Source organism: Lemur catta, chromosome 1 (assembly GCF_020740605.2).
Source record: "Lemur catta isolate mLemCat1 chromosome 1, mLemCat1.pri, whole genome shotgun sequence".
NCBI lineage: Eukaryota > Metazoa > Chordata > Mammalia > Primates > Lemuridae > Lemur > Lemur catta.
Genome location: NC_059128.1, coordinates 78,807,583 through 78,825,022, shown reverse-complemented (window position 1 = coordinate 78,825,022; position 17,440 = coordinate 78,807,583). Strand labels below are relative to the sequence as shown.

General features: G+C 52.0%; 2 protein-coding genes across 3 annotated transcripts; one reads left to right on the top strand and one right to left on the bottom strand.

Moving 5' to 3' along the window:
- The first annotated feature begins 2,037 nt into the window (after positions 1–2,037).
- DUOXA1 (dual oxidase maturation factor 1) lies at positions 2,038–11,953 on the top strand. Of its 2 annotated transcripts, XM_045528202.1 has the most exons (7): positions 2,038–2,070; positions 8,700–8,876; positions 9,182–9,239; positions 9,901–10,035; positions 10,312–10,525; positions 10,705–10,922; positions 11,663–11,953. In XM_045528202.1, exons 2-7 carry the CDS (start codon positions 8,730–8,732, stop codon positions 11,920–11,922), a joined length of 1,032 nt encoding a protein of 343 aa, XP_045384158.1. In that variant the 5' UTR covers positions 2,038–2,070; positions 8,700–8,729; the 3' UTR covers positions 11,923–11,953. The 2 variants fall into 2 exon arrangements, with proteins under 2 accessions (XP_045384158.1, XP_045384149.1); XM_045528193.1 differs by lacking the exon at positions 2,038–2,070 and having other exon boundaries at positions 8,690–8,876.
- Positions 11,954–12,904: 951 nt separating this feature from the next.
- Positions 12,905–17,234, bottom strand: DUOXA2 (dual oxidase maturation factor 2). The gene is made up of 7 exons (XM_045528228.1): positions 17,230–17,234; positions 16,213–16,410; positions 15,115–15,172; positions 14,724–14,858; positions 14,271–14,484; positions 13,699–13,913; positions 12,905–13,317 (listed from the first exon to the last, which is right to left on the bottom strand). Exons 2-7 carry the CDS (start codon positions 16,357–16,359, stop codon positions 13,124–13,126), a joined length of 963 nt encoding a protein of 320 aa, XP_045384184.1. The 5' UTR covers positions 16,360–16,410; positions 17,230–17,234; the 3' UTR covers positions 12,905–13,123.
- Positions 17,235–17,440: the final 206 nt, after the last annotated feature.

Genomic DNA, 17,440 nt, shown 5'->3' with positions numbered 1-17,440 from the left:
GTGGGATCTTAGCTGATCTGATCCTTGGTTTCCTCTTCTGCCTATGGGAGTAAATAGGCCTGAACTGTTTACTTCCCAGAGTGGTTGCTGGAATCGGATGTGAGACTCTGGTTGAATTCAAAGCAAGAAAAGTGACAGGTGTTTTGCAAATGTGATATAGAGAGATTAGGCTGGAGCTTGGCTCCTCTGGATGGATTCAGAAGGGATGCAGTGCCAGGTGCTCAAATGTTTTAGTGCTGGCTTCCTGTGTTATCACCCTAGGGCAACAAACCACCCAGGAACAAAAGGGAAACAGAGGCAGCAGGGGACTCAGGCTGGGATTCCTGAGCAGCACAAGGAGTACCTAAGGCTAGTGAGCACCTCCTAAAGGCAACCTGGAGATTAGGAGTGGGGTAGAGGTAGTAGGAGGCTCAGGAAAGCCTCATCTCCAGCCAAACCTCAGGGCTCCTGGATCAGTTGTCTAGACACAGAGGAGAGAACCCAGAAAGTGACTTCATCCCCACTCCCCATCTCCCATGAAACAAATGAGAAAACCTAGGCCTTGCTGCAACTCAAAAACTCAGTGTCCTACCCACTCCATCCTACAAAGTCTGTCTAGATGCTGGCCTTTGATAGTGTATGAAGAGCTGGGCTCTGGATAGTTAAGGCTGCAAGGCTGGACATGCTGAAGCAGCCATAGTGGTCCTTCCCTAATCCCTTCCCCCCTGCCACTGTGTCTTCAGGATCCTGGGCTCCAAATACTTAATATACAGCCTCTAAGGGCATGTGGTGGGCTTTCAAGGCCAGTCTGTGGAAACAACCTGAAGAGGAAGGTGGGCATGCTTAATAACCTCTCCTTGTGGGTGGGTAACCCCTTAACGACTCACACAGCAACAAGGAGCAGTAACTTCCCAACAACCCTGAAGGGAAGACATAACCCCAGGACAGGGCAGTGAAGCCCCAGGCAGTGGCAGAACCAGGGAGAGAACACAGGCCTCCCTGGTTCTTACCCCAAATGGCCACTTTTCCAGGATCAACTCCCAAAGTGGTTACTCTGGTGGACCTAGGGTGGGGGAAGGATGAGGCAAAGCCATAGAGTCCAACCTGGTCCCAAGAGAGGACTGAGGGGGGAAAGCCTGGATCCTAAAAGCCCAAAGTTCCCTCCCAGGCATGTTGTGCTGGTGCCAGGAGGAGATCCCCTAGGCCCAAGCAAACTAGGCCACTCAACATTCCCAGATCTCCAAGAACTCAGTTACCCAAAACCTTGGTAGCGCAAAGGACAGACCCTAACAGGGCCTATTTTAGCCTTAGGATAAGATCAGAGGTGCATGATGATTGGAATTTCCCTTCTCTCAAAAACGTGGCGGAGCTGGGGCTCCTCTGACCCGGCCCTGCACTTGGAGCTCCCTCCCCCGGAGCGCCCAGGCCCGCGGGCCGGGAGAAGCCCTCCCAGATCTGACCTGCGTCTGCGGCGTCCCTAGAGCCCGGGACTGCGGCTTGGCTCCGGCCTGGCTCCCCAGCTGGGCGCGCGAAACCTGCTCTGGTCTGGCTGTCTCTCCAGCTCTGCGCCAGGGCGGGCGGGCGGGGCTGGGGGTGAGGAGGGGATGGCGCGTCTGGCTTTAAGGCGGGGCAGGGCGGAGTGGGGCGGGATAGAAGTTGGCGCTCGGGGACCCGCCGAGGTGCTTCCCGGGGACCCGAGCGCAAGGTGAGACGGCGTGGGCTGGCAGGGCTCAGGTGGAGATGTCCCGTCCGGAGTGAGGGCTCTGCTAGTGTGGCCATGTGGGCAGATAAAAGGGCAAGTCTGCTTCCAGAAGTCTGATGGGGCTGGAGAGAGGGTGCGAGACGGAGACGGTGTGAGGAGGGGGGACTCTCCCCAGGTCCTCTCCACCGTCGGGCTTGGGCTCTAAGACCAAGACCATCGGCCAATGCCCGCCCACAGATCAGGCCAGGCGTCAAAGGAAGTCATCCATCCTAAAACCCTCTAAGATTCTGTGGTAGTTCCTCCCTCCGGGGATCCCCGTGAGATCTCGGGAGTCTCACCGCCCTTCGAGCCGCTCCCGCTCCCCGTCAGACCTCGAACAGAATCGTTAGGTTTGCGCGGGAGCTGCCCGGGGTGCCGGGCCTGGGGCGGGGTTTGGGGAGGGGTGGGTAGAAAAGGAATGGTTGCAGGGATGGCTGCGGAGGGGGCAGGCACGGGGTAGCAGGGTCCTAGCGCACCTGACTCTCCTCTGTCCGCGGCAGGGAAAGGGAGGCAGCGCCGCAGAGCCTTGGATGCAGTCTGAGAAGGTTGGGGATGGCTCAACGTGGGTGGCGGGGAAACGCCCAAGACCCGGTTTGTCAGGTCACAACCTGGTCCTTTAGCGAGTTAGGAGAGGAGTAGGGGTGGGAAGGGAGCCTCGCCGAGAGAAAGGGCACGCACTTTTGTTGACAGAACGTCGGTATCTCGTTCCCTCCCCACTCCCAGCCCGGGGATCGTTGCGAGAGAGGTTCCATAGGAGGTGGTGAGCTGCGCAGGCTGCTACGCGCACAGTTTGAGAGAGGGGAAGGTAGGGAACGGTGGTCCGGGTGTGGGTAGTGGGGGATGCGGCTGCTGGGGTCTGTGCGGTCTCGGTGGGTTGGGGGTGCTGCTCCCGCCTCGGCCCCTAGGGGCGCACTTCCTGCTTCCACCCAGACCAAGTTCAGATCAAGTGGGAGTTCTTCAAAGAGAAAGTTTGGTAAGAAACTAAGGAGGCAAGGAAAACCTCATAAGCCCATAAACGCCACAATGTTTACGGATATTGAACTAGAGTCTGGATAGTTTGCATGATTCTGCACCCCTGAGCTCCTTACCCACATCAGCCCTTACTGGGGAATCCTGCCCCAATCCCACTTTGCAGATCTTGTTCTATTTCTCCACTTAACTACTACTTTTGTGCAACAATACACATATACATTCACATACAGACACACCCAGAAATACACACACACACACACCCCTTCCTGGAAGAGGTTAAGTCTAGGACAGGAGTTCATGGCAGGGTCCCCTTAGCCAGCCACAGCTGTAAACTTTTAATGGGGTCTACCTCAACCAGAGAAACCGTCACTTTCCTGTAGCAATGTATCACCAATCAGAGCTCTTGGCAACTCCAGGCATGTCACCCACTCCCCCTTTGTAGAAAATTAGTAGTCCTTACTCTATGGGTTTCAGCAGATGGGGGAGGTGAGCAAGGGCAAGACTTCAGGAAGAAAGTCCTGTCAAGCCATGAGAGAGACCACAGAGCATTAACAAAGCACATAACTGAATGGTGAAGGCTGGAGCTTGTACGAGGCTAAGTTTTCTTAAAGATTGTAGCTTTATATATTTTACCCACCCCTCATACACACACAGAAACTCCAGTTCATCCTGTGGCAGATAAGGATTGGGTAACTGTGTCTATAGTACAACTGAGCATGAGGAAAGCCTTCAGACTTGAAGGGAGTCCAGAAAGGGAGAGGGTGCTCCCTCTTCCCCAGATCAGGTGAGAAAGGAAGACTCCAAATTAGAGAAAGTCCCTAATTTTGTCTCGGGGGCCTCTGATGGAGTAATATAGGTATCTGTATTACTGAGAATGACAGTCTGGGTGCATCCTTCTTGTGTCTGTGTCTCTGGTTATATAAGTTTGTAGGTGTATATTTGACTGTATCTTGTGTCTGCTTATTTATATCAATATACATATGTATATTATATACCAGTCATGGTGGTGAGCTCCGAGAGAAGTGAGCCAAGCTAATATTGATATGAGATTTTCTCATATGAGAATGAATTCTGTCAGATGCTGCTTGTCAAGCCAGGGAGAAAGGTGTTCCTGAGGGAAACACAAGGCTGTGTAGGAAAAGCAGGATTGCTGAATGTGGGGATTTTTAATTTCAGTCCCACCTCTTCATGCAGGAGCCCTGTTAGCTTAATACTGAAAACCAAATTAGGATCAGGATCATGAAAAATGAACTTAATTTTATTTTATTTTTTTGAGACAGAGTCTCATTTTGTTGCCTGGGCTAGAGTGCCGTGGCGTCAGCCTAGCTCACAGCAACCTCAAACTCCTGGGCTCAAGCAATCCTACTGCCTCAGCCTCCCAAGTAACTAGGACTACAGGCATGTGCCACCATGCCTGGCTAATTTTTTCTATATATATTTTTAGCTGTCCAAATAATTTCTTTCTATTTTTAGTAGAGACGGGGTCTCGCTCTTGCTCAGGCTGGTCTCAAACTCCTGACCTTGAGTGCTCCACTCGCCTCGGCCTCCCAGAGTGCTAGAATTACAGGCGTGAGCCACCTCGACCAGCCTAAAAATTAACTTTAAATTAGGCAATGTAGATTAAGGAAAACTTAAGTCATGAAACTGAACAAGAAAAAATTAAGCAAAGCAAATTTTTGCACCAACTTTTGTTTTAGTCACCTTAAATAAATATTTTGGAGCATTGGAAATAAGTTAACATTGCTCTTTTGTACTTAAGATACAGAAAGCCCTTTGTTAGTGTTTCTTTGAAGTACATTTTAATAGAAATGAGCCATTCTTATAAAATTTTTTATAAGAAATACTAATACGTGACCCTGACCAAAACATATTACATTATTTATTATTTGCATATATTAGAAATATTTGGTTTTGAAATTCCAGCATATAACATGTATTCTTGCTATTAACAACTTCGCTTTATTTTCCTAGCTTATTAGCCAAGATATTTTACATTTTAAAGCCCTTTCTCTTATAGCCTTTCATAAAAAATATAATGGCTTCAGTCTAGGTATCATAAATAAACAACTTTTAGATCAATAAACATCTACTTTAAAATAAATATCACTATCACATAGTTTACAAAATAATTTAATCCAAAAATTCTTAGTTACTTGTGTTCAGCTTGGATTGAAATGTATATTTTAATTAAACATGAACATTCATGCTTAGGTCTTTGCAGTTTTAGAGAGTCCAACTATTGGAAAAGGATTTCTGAAAATTTTGTGAAATCACTAAAAATTGACAGGGATCATCAAATCCCTTCTTGCCCAATCCTTAGCCCTCTGTTGGTGATACTGGGTTAACGTTCAATTATAAGCATAGCACAGAGCAATGAGGGAGCAGAGCTCCCTCTTGTGTGCGAAATCAGAAGAAGCCACCTGTGGGGAGAGGAACTCATTCATATTCATTCATTTGATCCAGAACCTCATTAGTATATTCCACATGCAGGGATGGAAATATAAAGTCCCTGCCCTCAAGGAGATTAGAGTCTAAAGGGGAGACAGATGGTCAGACAATTAGAATACAGTGTAATTGTTGTGATCGTGGAGGTATGTTTAACATGCAATCAGGATGTTTGAGGTGGGAATATTGGCACCTGTGGTGTCAGAGGAAACTTCACAGAGGAGGTAACATGAGCTGAGACTTGAAGAGTGGAAAGACGTTTGCCAAGGGCGTGAGAGCATTCCAGTCAGAGGAAATAGCATACACAAAGGCATGAAGGCTTGAAAGAGCATGTCAAATTCAGGCAGAGGCCAGTAGCTCAGTATGGCTATAGATTAGGTTGGGCAAAAGATGGAGATGCAGAGATAGGTGGGCACTTTATATGTGCTAGTAAGAAGATTAGATTTGACCCAGAGCAGAGAAGTGAAATGGTTATATTTGCTTATTAGAAAAATTATTCTGGAACCAGGCAAGAGAGGATGAGGCTGAGTTAGGGCAGAGGCAGTAGGGGAGGAAATGCATGGATAGTTTCAAGAAAGATTTAGGAGGTAAGATGGTCCAGGTCTCTGGCTTATTTTATTGACCAAGTGGTGATGCTGTCAAAGAGACAAAGACAACAGAATAAAAAACAGGGCAGAGACAGTGAATTCTGTTTGGAGCCTGTTAAATTTGAGGCATTAAGGGAACATCCAAGTGAAAATATCCATGGGGTGGTTGGCCCTCTTGAGGCCCTTTGGAGCCTATGGAAGGTCTACCTGGAGACATTTGAGAACCATTAGCCATGGGAATGGATGAGATTGCTGAGAAATCTTGAATAGCTAAAGGGAGAAAGCCAAGACAGACTCCTGAGGAGCGTAACCATTTAATAGAGAGGAAAAGAACTAGCAGAGGAGCCAGCAGGGGATGGCCAGAGGCAAGAGACCCAGGAGAACATGGTGTCATGGAAATCCAAGGAGAAAAAGTTTGAAGAAAGAGGGCATGGTCCACAGTATCGATACCACAGGGAGGTCAAGATGGGTGAAAAGTGAAAACTTCTCTTTAGATTTAACTTTTAGTGACCTAATGAAGAAGGCAGGCATGAGGAAAAGTCAGATTGCAATAGGATGAAGATATAGGCAGTGGAAATGCCAATATAGGCTATTTTTTCAAAGAGCCTGGCCGGGAAGGGGAGACATTAGGACAGGATGGTAGCTGGAGAGGACCCAAAAGATCAAGGGAGAAGGTTCCTTTTCACTGTGTTTTTAGGATGGGAGAAATTTAAGCATATTCTTGGGAGAAGGAGCCGGCAGAGAAAGAGAAGCTGAAAAGCTATGAAGGAGAAGGGGACAAATGATGATAAAAGTGGTGAAGAAGGCGGGCCTGATGGCTCATGCCTGTAATCCTAGCACTCTGGGAGGCCAAGCCACGAGGATTGCTTAAGGTCAGGAGTTCAAGACCAGCCTGAGCAAGAGTGAGACCCATCTCTACAAAAAATAGAAAAATTAGCTGGGCATGGTGGCGCAAGCCTATATAGTCCCAGCTACTTTGGAGGCTGAGGCAGATTGCTTGAGCCCAGAAGTCTGAGGTTGCAGTGAGCTATGATGATGCCACTACTCTCTAGCAAGGGTGACAGAGCAAGACTCTGTCTCAAAAACAAAAACAAAAACAACAAAGTGGTGAAGAAGGCAGGTAGGACTGAGATAGAGCCAGGAGGATGAACTCGCAGAATTGGAGAGAAGAGAGACACCTATTCTTCTGGGATGGGAGAGTTGAAAAGTTAGGAAAAGGCAAAAAATTCGTCTTAAAACTGACACTCAGAGGTTATGTGACCTGCCCAAAGGACAGAATTAAAAGTTAAACTGTCTGTCTCTCTGTTTCTTTGCCTGACACCATGCTACCCCAGAGACAGCAAAAGGAGGTGGCCAGCTTAGATGGAGAGGAGAAGGCTGGAAGCTAGGATGTAATAGGAGAATCCCAGCATTAGAACTAGAAGGGACCTGGAGATCATCATATCCAGTTGCAGATGAGGAAACCAAGGGCCACTGAGATTATCACTTACCTGTCCAATGTTATAAAGTGAAGAACTGAAGCTAGATCCAGAACTGATTCCAGCCCAGGGTTCTCTCCAAGAAAGATTGGAGAAGAGATAGATGGAGTAATGAATGTCCCCTCCTTCCCAACCTGGTAGCTTATTTGTTCCCAGCACTGTTCTTAGCACTATATACACACAATCTCATTTCATCCTCTCAATGACACTATAAGGTAGATGTTATTATCTCCATTTTCCAATAAAACCAGGTCTCTGTAGAGCTCAAGTCACTTGCAAGAGGCAGAGGCAAAATTAAAACCCTTTGGAGCTCCTTGACTCCAACGCTTACTCTTTCACTGTATTGCTTAATAAGACAATGCGTGATCAGGCTAAATTATGGAGCCTTCTGGACAAACCAATACCCCAGTACAGATCATTCTTAGGGAAATAAGCAAGACTGGATCATTGATCCTAAGATGCATTTTCTTTTTCACATTTTGATATTTCCGATACTGGGTGTGTCTTACCAGCAATGGGCATGTCTTACCAGTTAATTGGCAGTACCTTTATTTTTCTTTCTTTGTGGTACCAAAAATAATAGTGTGTCTTGCACCCCATTCTGTCTGAGATATAGCTAAACACAGTGAATTCAGGTACCATTTTCCCAATATTCTAATTAGGATATTGACAAAGAGACAAACTAGAGTCAAACAAGATCTAAGATCAGGGGATGGGCAGAGAAGACCACAGCCAGGATTTGAGCTGAAATGTGGCCTGCGAATTTGAAACAAAGAGAAGGGCCAATGTTGATGATGTGTGGAATAGCAAGACATCTGCCCCCAGCACTAAGCCTGGGAGAGGGCAGGGCCCCTTCAGTGCTTTTTCATTCAGGTGAACTCACTTAAGCTCCACTGTTCTGCAGTTGCCAGAACAGGAGCCAGAGTGCTTGAGAAAGCTGGACAGACCAATGTGGACACTGCCAGGCCTGCAAACCAGTCCTCTGATGATGTAGTTGAATTATACATTTAGCAGAGCTGTCTGGCCTTTGTTCCTTTGGGGATGGAAGAAGAAAGCCAGTTTTTTTATAATCTGTACCATCTTTCACCCTTATGCCTTCACTTGACAGTAAATATAGCACTTCTTATGTTCTGTCATCTATCTGCTTGTGCAGACAGAGGCCTGAAGGAGATAGAAGAGAATTATATTTATTGAGCCAGTCCCAGAAGAAACAGAGAAGCATCAAGGGTGGTGGCACTGATTTAGGGAACCTGGGGTTAGGAAGGGAGCATGGGGCAACAGAGACTGTTGCCAAGACCCTCCTCTGCCACAGCCGGCAGGTGGGGAGAGGGACGGCTGAGGGGCTCTGGGATGGCAGCAACAGTGGAGTCTGGGGAGGCACAAAATGTGAGGTCCAGAGAAGAGGAGCCTGGTGTAGCTTATCCTGTGTCATTTCTCTAGCACCAGGAACAGTGCCAGGTACTTAGAGGGCACGCAATATCCATTGTTCTTGTACAGCATTGCCTCCCCCGGCACCCTCCCACCAAAATGGCTGCTTTCGGACACACATTCCCCTTCTACGCTGACTCCAAGACAATCTTCCCAATGGACACCACCTCGGCCATCATCATCATCATCTTTTTGACTGTACTGGTCACCTTCATCATCATCCTGCCTGGCATTCGGGGCAAGATGGTGAGAAACAAACCCAGCCTTGGAGACCCCAGCCCCAGAGAGACCTCAGCCTCAGCATAAGGGGTCCAGATTCAGAAAAGAGACTTTGGTGCTGAGAAAGCATCACCACCACACCAGGCAGAGAGCTCCCTGCCCTCTGATTCAACAGATAGTATTGAGCATGTATTATGTGCCAGACGCTCTGATCTCAATTGACCAAGTGATCTCAGTTTTAGAGTCCCTGCCCCTCCCCCAAGTCTGAAAAGAGGAAGGGTGGACTTGGAAGGAGGGTGCTCCTTACTGAACCCACCCACCCTATGACTCAGAGGCTGTTCTGGCTGCTGCGGGTGGTGACCAGCTTGTTCATCGGGGCTGTGATCCTGGGTAAGTATGAAGTGCATCTGGCTTGGGCAGCCACCTCCATCCCATCAACTCCCCTTAGCAACCTACCTCTCCTCCTCTTGTTTCCCCCCACAGCTTCAGGTGGCTTCAATACCACCTTAGCCCCCATACTGTGGCCTTAGCCCCTCACTCTTATACTTGCCCAGAGGGGTGTGGCCTCAGGAAACATCTCCTCAACCTTCCTAACCTTATTATTCAGGGGAAAGCAGGTCAAAATGAATGTCTGTGGGCAGAAGACCTCTGGAGAGAGATGCAGAGAGAATGGGGGAGGGCTGCTTGCTTTGCTTGGGTGATTAGGCAAACAGGAGAGAGAGAAGGTCTCTGTGTAGAGCTATCTGCGCTTGCCCATCATGGTTTATGTTAATACTCTCTCCCCCAAGTCACTAAGTGACTCACCCTAAAATGGGGAGAAAGGGAGGGAAGGGTAAATAGAGTGTGACCATGGGAAATCTTGGACTCTAACCTATCTATTCATCCTACACATGTGGTTGGCAGACTTCCCATGAGCCAGACCCTGGGCTAGTTAATGAGTATACAGTTATAACCAGAACAGGCGTGGATCTCTCATAGCTCTCTTTCTGACTCTGACCCACTAATGCCCACACCTCTCTAAGTTCCCATATGTCCAACACCCCAACCCTAGCTGTGAATTTCAGTTCTGAGTGGTCTGTGGGCCAAGTCAGCACCAACACATCATACAAGGCCTTCAGTTCTGCGTGGATCAGCGCTGATATTGGGTTGCAGGTTGGACTGAGAGGAGTCAACATCACGATCACAGGTGAGGGAGGGCTCTTACCTGGGAGGGAGGGGAAGGCTCTGCTATCTATAGGATCTATGTTTGGTGTGATCCAAGGAGCTACAGGATGCCTGGCACTGGGGCTAGGAGGATGTGTGGGTGCTGGAGGGATGGTAGGAAGGGAAGTTCAGAGCCTTGGAAGCTGCCTTCTCACAACTGAGACCAGCTCTGGTCCCTCTGCCCAGTGTGAGTGACTGGGCTTCTACCCAGGCAAATGCTCCACTCTGGCCTGCTGAGCACAGATGCCCTGTTCCCCAGGGACCCCCGTGCAGCAGCTAAATGAGACCATCAATTACAATGAGGAGTTCACCTGGCGCCTGGGCAAGAACTATGCTGAGGAGTATGCCAAGGCACTGGAGAAGGGGCTGCCAGACCCTGTGCTCTACCTGGCCGAGAAGTTCACCCCGAGAAGCCCATGCGGCCTGCACCACCAGTACCGTGTGGCAGGATACTATGCCTCGGCCACGTTGTGGTGAGGGTGGGAAGGGGATGGGGGGAGGCCCTGGTGGCTTAGACTCAGGAACAGAGTTTCTATTCATCTCTCCTCCACTCATATGGATATCCTGGGGTGGGATGGCTGGCACCAATCACCACAGTGCTGGGTTGGGAAGAGGTGCCTGGGCCAGTCCTCACTGGGTCCTGGCTCTTCAGGGTGGCATTCCTCTGCTGGCTGCTGGCCAACGTGATGTTCTCCATGCCTGTGCTGGTCTACGGTGGCCACATGCTGCTGGCCACGGGCATCTTCCAACTGTTGGCACTGCTCTTCTACTCTGTGGGCACATCACTCACCCCACCCTGTCCCCTGCGTCTGGGCACTGCTGTGCTGCATACTCACCGTGGGCCTGCCTTCTGGATCACACTGATCATAGGTGAGACCCAGCCCCAAAGACAGGCACCAGAGAAGCCTCAGGGCCAAGGAGGGTGGGCCAGGGGCCATCGTGTTGGTGGGATCGAGAGTCTGCTTCTGGGGGTCAGAATGCCTTTGCCCTCTTTAAAGCTCCATCCCTCTTGTATCCCTTATCTCCTGGCACTGACTCTTTCAGTGCCACTTCCCCTCCCTCTTCATAGATGTCCACTGTGCTGTATCTTTTCTTGGTCGCTGACATGTTCCCTCATCCCCTAACTCTCTTCACCCAGCTCCTTCCTAAATCTTCCATCCCCAGGTCCCCTCCTCCCACATCCCCTGAACACCCTTCTCTCTGTGTCCCCATTCCTAGACTCCTTCCCTGTCCCTGCCTCACACAGCCTTAAATTATCCTGCGGTTTTATTCTCCTCTCCTATCCCACTGTGCCTACCTCTCATGCCTCCACCTCTGTGCCCTGCCCTCCACCCAGGGCTTCTCTTTTCTCCAGTTTCAGAGTGTGTGTTCGCTCTCTCTCTCTCTTCTGGGCTATAACTGAAAGAGCACTGGGCTTGGAGTCTGGAAACTCAGGGCAACAGAGCCACACCAGCCATATGACCCTAAGCCAGTCACTTCTCTGAGCCCAAGTTGCCCTGAAGCAGGGACTCCAGGCCTCCCTTAGCATTGTTCCAATGCTCCTGAGCAAAGACGTCCTTGGGAGGGTGTTACTAGCACTAATTCAGGACATCTGTTGCCCTTGTCTCCAGGAGTGATATGTGTGCTGCTGGGCCTGGCTATGGTAGTGGCCCACAGGATGCAGCCCCACAGGGTGAAGGCTTTCTTCAACCAGAATGTGGAGGAGGACCACATGCTGGAGTGGAGTCCTGAGGAAGAGGGACTCCCGAGCCCCCGCTACCGGTCCATGGCTGAGAGTCCCGAGCCCCAGGACATTGCTCTGTCAGAGGCTGCCTCCTCCAAGCCAGGCTGTAAGGAGAAGCATCCCGGAGAGCCTGACTGTGCTCTATAACGTTCCTCTCCAGCAGCCACCTGGACTTCCAGTCTGGCTCCAGACCTCATTGGAGCCCCATGAAACCAACAGAACTGCCCTCAGGGTGGGTTGTGTCAGATCCCCAGCACCAACCGGTAGGGGAGGAGTAGAAAAAAGAGGCTCTACCTACTGATGTTAAAAAACAAAACAAAACAGAAAGCCCTATGGTGCTAAAGAGATGTTGCACCTGCCCATAAAGCCTGCTGCCATGGTAAGACCAAGCAGGACTGTCCTATTTCTGCACAGCAACCCTGCCTCTTCTTGGTGCTTGGCCTCTTCAGTGTGCCATTCACTGAAACCCAACCTCACCCACAAAACGGATGTGGCGGGGAGGGACTACAGTGTGATTCTCATAAGGTCCCTCTTATCCCTCAGGAGCTCTTGTTTTCCTTTTTCCTGGGTCCCTTTCGTTCTTCCTTTACTTCCCCAGCTTTTGTGACCTCTTGGGACAATGAAAGACAAAACTGGAAGGGAGCAGAGACCAAACTTCTCATCCCTGGTCAAATATTAAACAGATATTCCACATTCTCTTTGAGCTTCTGTTCCCAAATTTACTAAATAAGATTGTAGGACTTGCCAAGGACCTAAGAAAAGAATCTCAGGATTTATATTTTTACATCTTACTGACATCTACCTTGGCACTCAGACACCACCCCAAAAGAAGCCAGGTGGGAGGAATTAGTGAATCAATTCCTTGGTCCAAAACGCTGTTCCTTGCCAGCTCACTCAGCGGGGCCAGCAGATTGGGATCTGGGTGGGAGGGTGACCTGCCAGGTCACTGCGACAGACCGTCCACCTGGGGCGGCTCAGGAAGATGCTGACTCGGTCGGTTTCCCTCAGGCCTCACTAGAGGGCGTCCCTCTCCCAGAACTTTCCTCGCTTACTCTGGTTTCTCCAAACTGAGAGAATCCGGTTTGGCAGCAGGATACAGTGTTCTAGGCTGTCTCCAGCCCGAGGAAGCCTCTCTTGAGGCCGTGTATCCATCCCCAAGAGCTCAGAGAAGCCATGAAAATTTAAAAAAAAAAAGAAAAAAAAACTTTATTTACATCTCGCCCCAGGAGGCTTTCCCTGGTGCCTACTGCAGGTCAGAGGCCGCCGCCCCTTTCTTTCCCGGCCAGCAGCAGCGCAGTGCCCTCCCAGAGCAGGCCAGGCGCGGAGGGAGTCCGGAGTCGGGCCCCCATCACAGATTAGTGGTGATGTGTAAGTCGGGGAGCCCGGACTGCTTGTGCAGCGGGTTCTTCAGGACAAGAGAAAAGCCCTCTCTCCCCGGGCTACTGCTGTCCTTCAGGCTTTGGTCCAGAAAGGCTCGAAGAGCGCTGGGCCGAGCATAGTGGAGACTCACAACGGCCCCTCCGAGGAGGAGGCACAGGACGCCTGGGGCAGCGCGGACGGAAAGAAGCAGGGGAGGGGGGAGTCAGGGCGCCAGGCCGGAACCCGGCCCGCCCTCCTCCGTCTTTTTATGCCTGCCTCTCGCGTCTGCTCCCCAGACACACACACAGCTCGCAGGAAGACCTCTAATCTAGAGCACATGATACGCAGGTTCCCGTGCTAACTGGAGCAAGACACCAAACCCTTCTAACCCCCCTCTTCTCATCTCTAAAATGGGCATAACAACGCCTGTCTGCCTCTACGAACTCTTGAGAGGGGCAAATTAGATAATAGATATGAATTCATTTTGTAAACTGGAAAGCGCACACCCGTTACAAATCCTGTCCCCACTCTCAGCCGCCCCGGGCCCATCCCCTCGATCCTCACCGGTTGCCAGCGTGACCCAAAAAGCGGCGCCGTAATGAGCGGTGAGCGCAGAGGCGCCGAGGCGGAGCGGGCAGAGCGGCGCGCTGGAGACGGAGGCGAAGGCGAAGACAGCGAAGAGCGCGAAGGCGCCGGTGGTCAGGAGCGCCAAGCCTCCGTACAGCGGGGCAGGCATGGAGAGCAGCACGTTGGAGAGGAGCCAGGAGCAGAAGGCCACCCTGCGGGTGTGGGAGGGGGACCCGCCGGTCGTGAGCTGTATTCTCCCAGTCCGTCGGGGTTCCCAGGGCCTCGCCCCCAAGTCCCCACCCCAGCGCGAAAGCTGGGATGGCGGAGGCACCGGGGAATCCTCCCAGGGAGAAGCGGCGTGCGGTTGCTGGGTGTCTTCGGATTCCAACTGTGCGGATCTCGTGACCTTCTGCCCCGCGAGGCTGTAATTCCCACCGGAGCGGATCGCCCTGTAGTTGCAGATCACCTCGGAGGCCTCCATCCTCCCTTTTCCACACCGCTGGCGCGCGCGCGCGCACACACACACACACACACACACACACACACACAGCCTTCCCTCCGGCGCTTACCACAGCGTGGCCGAGGCATAGTGTCCCGCCAGGTGGTACTGGTGGTACAGCCCGCAAGGGCTGCTCGGTGTGAACTTTTCCGCCAGGTAGAGCACTGGGTCCGGCAACCCCTTCTCCAGGGCGTCCGCGTACTCCGCGGCGTAGTCCTCGTCCAGGCGCCAGGTGAACTGCTCATTGTAATCAATGGTCTCGTTCAGCTGATGCACTGGGATCCCTGCGGAGAGCAGCTGGGTCATGGGGCTGCGTCCGGCCAGGGACCTCAAAGGTAAGCGGATTCAGATAAGAAAGGGGGTGCGGCGCCCACAGCCGGAGAAATGAGTTTGGTGGTGGTTGGGGAAAACGCAAATCCGTGAGGACCAAAAGCTATTTGGGCCTGTAGGGTGTGAGAGGTCCTCCAGCTACCCTTGCCACACTCCCCTAACCCAGGAACTCACTTCAGCCCAGCCCCCTCACCTGTGAGTGTAATATTAACGCCCACCAGGCCCACTTGCAGACCAACACGGGCTCTAATGCGCTCAGCACTGAAGGCTTTGTAGGATGTGCTGGTGCTCACTGTACCCACGAACCATTCTGCGCTGAAGTACACCGCTGTGGGAAAGGCACACAGTGGGGGTGGGAAGATGGAATTAGGAGATTGGTAATGGGGGCGGTGGGACACTTTGCAGAGACATGGGGATCTAGAGGTCCAATGTGGTTGCATGGTAAGGGCCAAAGAATGGACACTAGAAAGAGCTGGAGAGTGGGAAGAGGAAATCAACCCCAGTTCCCCATTTTCCCAGGTGCCCTCTACCCACCTCCTTTCTCACCCCAGGTCCTCTCCCCATAGGCTGCACCACACACTCACCCACAATTTCTGCGCCTACGAACAGACTGAGAAGAACTCTCACCAACCAGAACCAGCGCTGCAGAAACAGGCACCTGGGTCAGGCCTGGGCACTGCCCAACCAGCGTCCCCAACACCTTCCTTGACACCACTCCACCTTGATCTTTAGTTACATTCCTGACCTTTGAGGTTGTTGTCAGAGATGCCTCTCTTGCAGTCCTTCTGGGCTACTGGCATTTCTGATGTTTTCTGGCCATGTGATTCCATCTCCCCAGCCCTATTTCCCTGTCCACCCTACAGCCCAAGGTGCCTCTGCCTGGCACTCTCCAGCCACCTTCACTCCCCCAGCTGTCTGGCGCCTGGTTCTGGTCCCACCTCCTGGTTCAGTCACTGCTTGGTGAGGCTCAGTGAGTCCAGAAGTGCTAGGCAGGCAGGGATCACCTCCCTCAGAAGAGGGAGGCCCCAGGCCCTGGTCTCCAAGTAGAGGAGGTGGGAATGCAGATACTTCTAGGTGCACCAGTTACCAGGGAAACCAACACAGATCAAGAGGTGGAAAGGCTGGGTCCTCCCAGACTTGAAAAGTGCACAACATAGATTCTCGGGGAGGGGGAAAGTCTAAGGAAATGCACCCAGTCTGCTACAACTTCAAATCCTGTGTGAGATTCTCTGAGTCCTTAGGATGGGACACCCATACACATGTGTCTCACTCAGCACAAAAGGGAAACACAGCAATCTCATCTGCTGACATCTGTCCTCTTGGCCTGAAGTTCATCACTCAGGGGATAGGATGAGAGTGCAGCTGCAGTCCCGGGAGAGGTGGGAGGCCCTGGCAACACGTGAAGCTTAGAATCAGTCCTAGGATTACTAAACTGGGCGTCCACTCTCTGTAGCAGCCTTCCAAATGACCCAGCTAAGGTCTCTCTCCAGGATGTCTTGGATGGGGAGCTCTCCCTGTCCTTGCGAAGGGGTGCTTGCTGCACCATACTCCTGAATTTGCTCTACCTGAGCCTCAGTTTGACTATTCATGGAGGCCCTTGAGCAGTCTTACCTGTCCTGGTCGCCTGAGAAACTGCCCATGTGACCTCTCATCCCCCAACCCAGGCACTAGGACCTCCTTACCGAGTGGCCACGGATCCCAGGCAAGATGAACAGAAAGCTGGCGGCCAAGACCAAGAACACCAGAATGACGATAAGCAGCGGGACGCAGAAGCCCGCGGCATGCCGGGGCTGGGGGTAAAAAGGCAGCACGCCGTTCCACAGGGTCATGCCGCAAGCCCGCCGAGCGCAGCACGTAGGTGGGCGAGCAGGTGGGGCTGCCTGGAGGCGGGAGAGCGCGTCTTTGGCGTCTTTTCGGGTCGAGACTAGGACCGAGTGGGCTGGGCTGGTCAAGTCTGAGCCCCGCGGCTTCCGGCTAAGGAAGCGTAGCGGGTTGGGCCGGACAGAGTTGGGTTAGCCAGCAAGCGGAATTATTTCTCACTGGCTGTGGCCAGTTTCTCAGCTCTGCGGGTTAGTGCTGCGTTTGGAAGTTGCGCGGGACGCGGACCCCTTTTATATGAGTGTAGGCAGCTCGCCGCGCTGGTGTCCCAGCCCAGCAGCGGGGTAGGAGCTGCAAGAGATCATGCAAATGAGGGGCGGAGGATGTTATGCAAATGAGAGCCCAGCCTTCACAGCAGGAGGGTGAGCACCGGGTCCAGATGCTCACACCAGACGCGAGTCTGCAGAGCGGACACCCGTGCAGCAGCGAGACTGAAAACCAGAGCGGAGGGTGAGAATGCAGCCGGGGAGACTGAGGACCGGTGGAGCGGGGGGGTAGTGAGGAGGAAGCAGGAAGCAGAGCAGAGAAGCAAGAGGAAGGAATACGTCTGAGCCCGATGGGAGCCCTAAACCAGAAGGTTGGACCGGAGTTTGGGGCCTGACCTTCCTAGTCCTCGCCCATCATGCATGGGCGTTCACGGGGGAAGGAGGTGGGGGGTTTGCAGGGGAGGCCTGAGGGCCCCAGGCTTCCAGCTCAGTAGCCTCTTTCCCTTCCCTACCTCCTCTAGGAGAAGCAGTGCCTGAGGGATTTGGGAGGGGGGTGAGGGATTTGAGGCATTCGGCTAGTTCTGGGAGGCTGGACCGGTCCTGCTAGGGACTGACATGCCCCAGAGGATTCTTCCCCTTTGGGTTCCTGTGGTCGGGGTAAGCTCTCCGATGGGGTGGAGGATTGGGAACAGTGTCAATGCCACCAGAGCTGCCACTAGTCCGGGAGAGAATGGCGTGCGATGCGGATCCTCGGTGATGCTTCTAACAGCTCCGCTCCAGAAGTGGAAATAGTTGGCGTTCTTCCTCTAGTGCCTGCTGTAAGGAT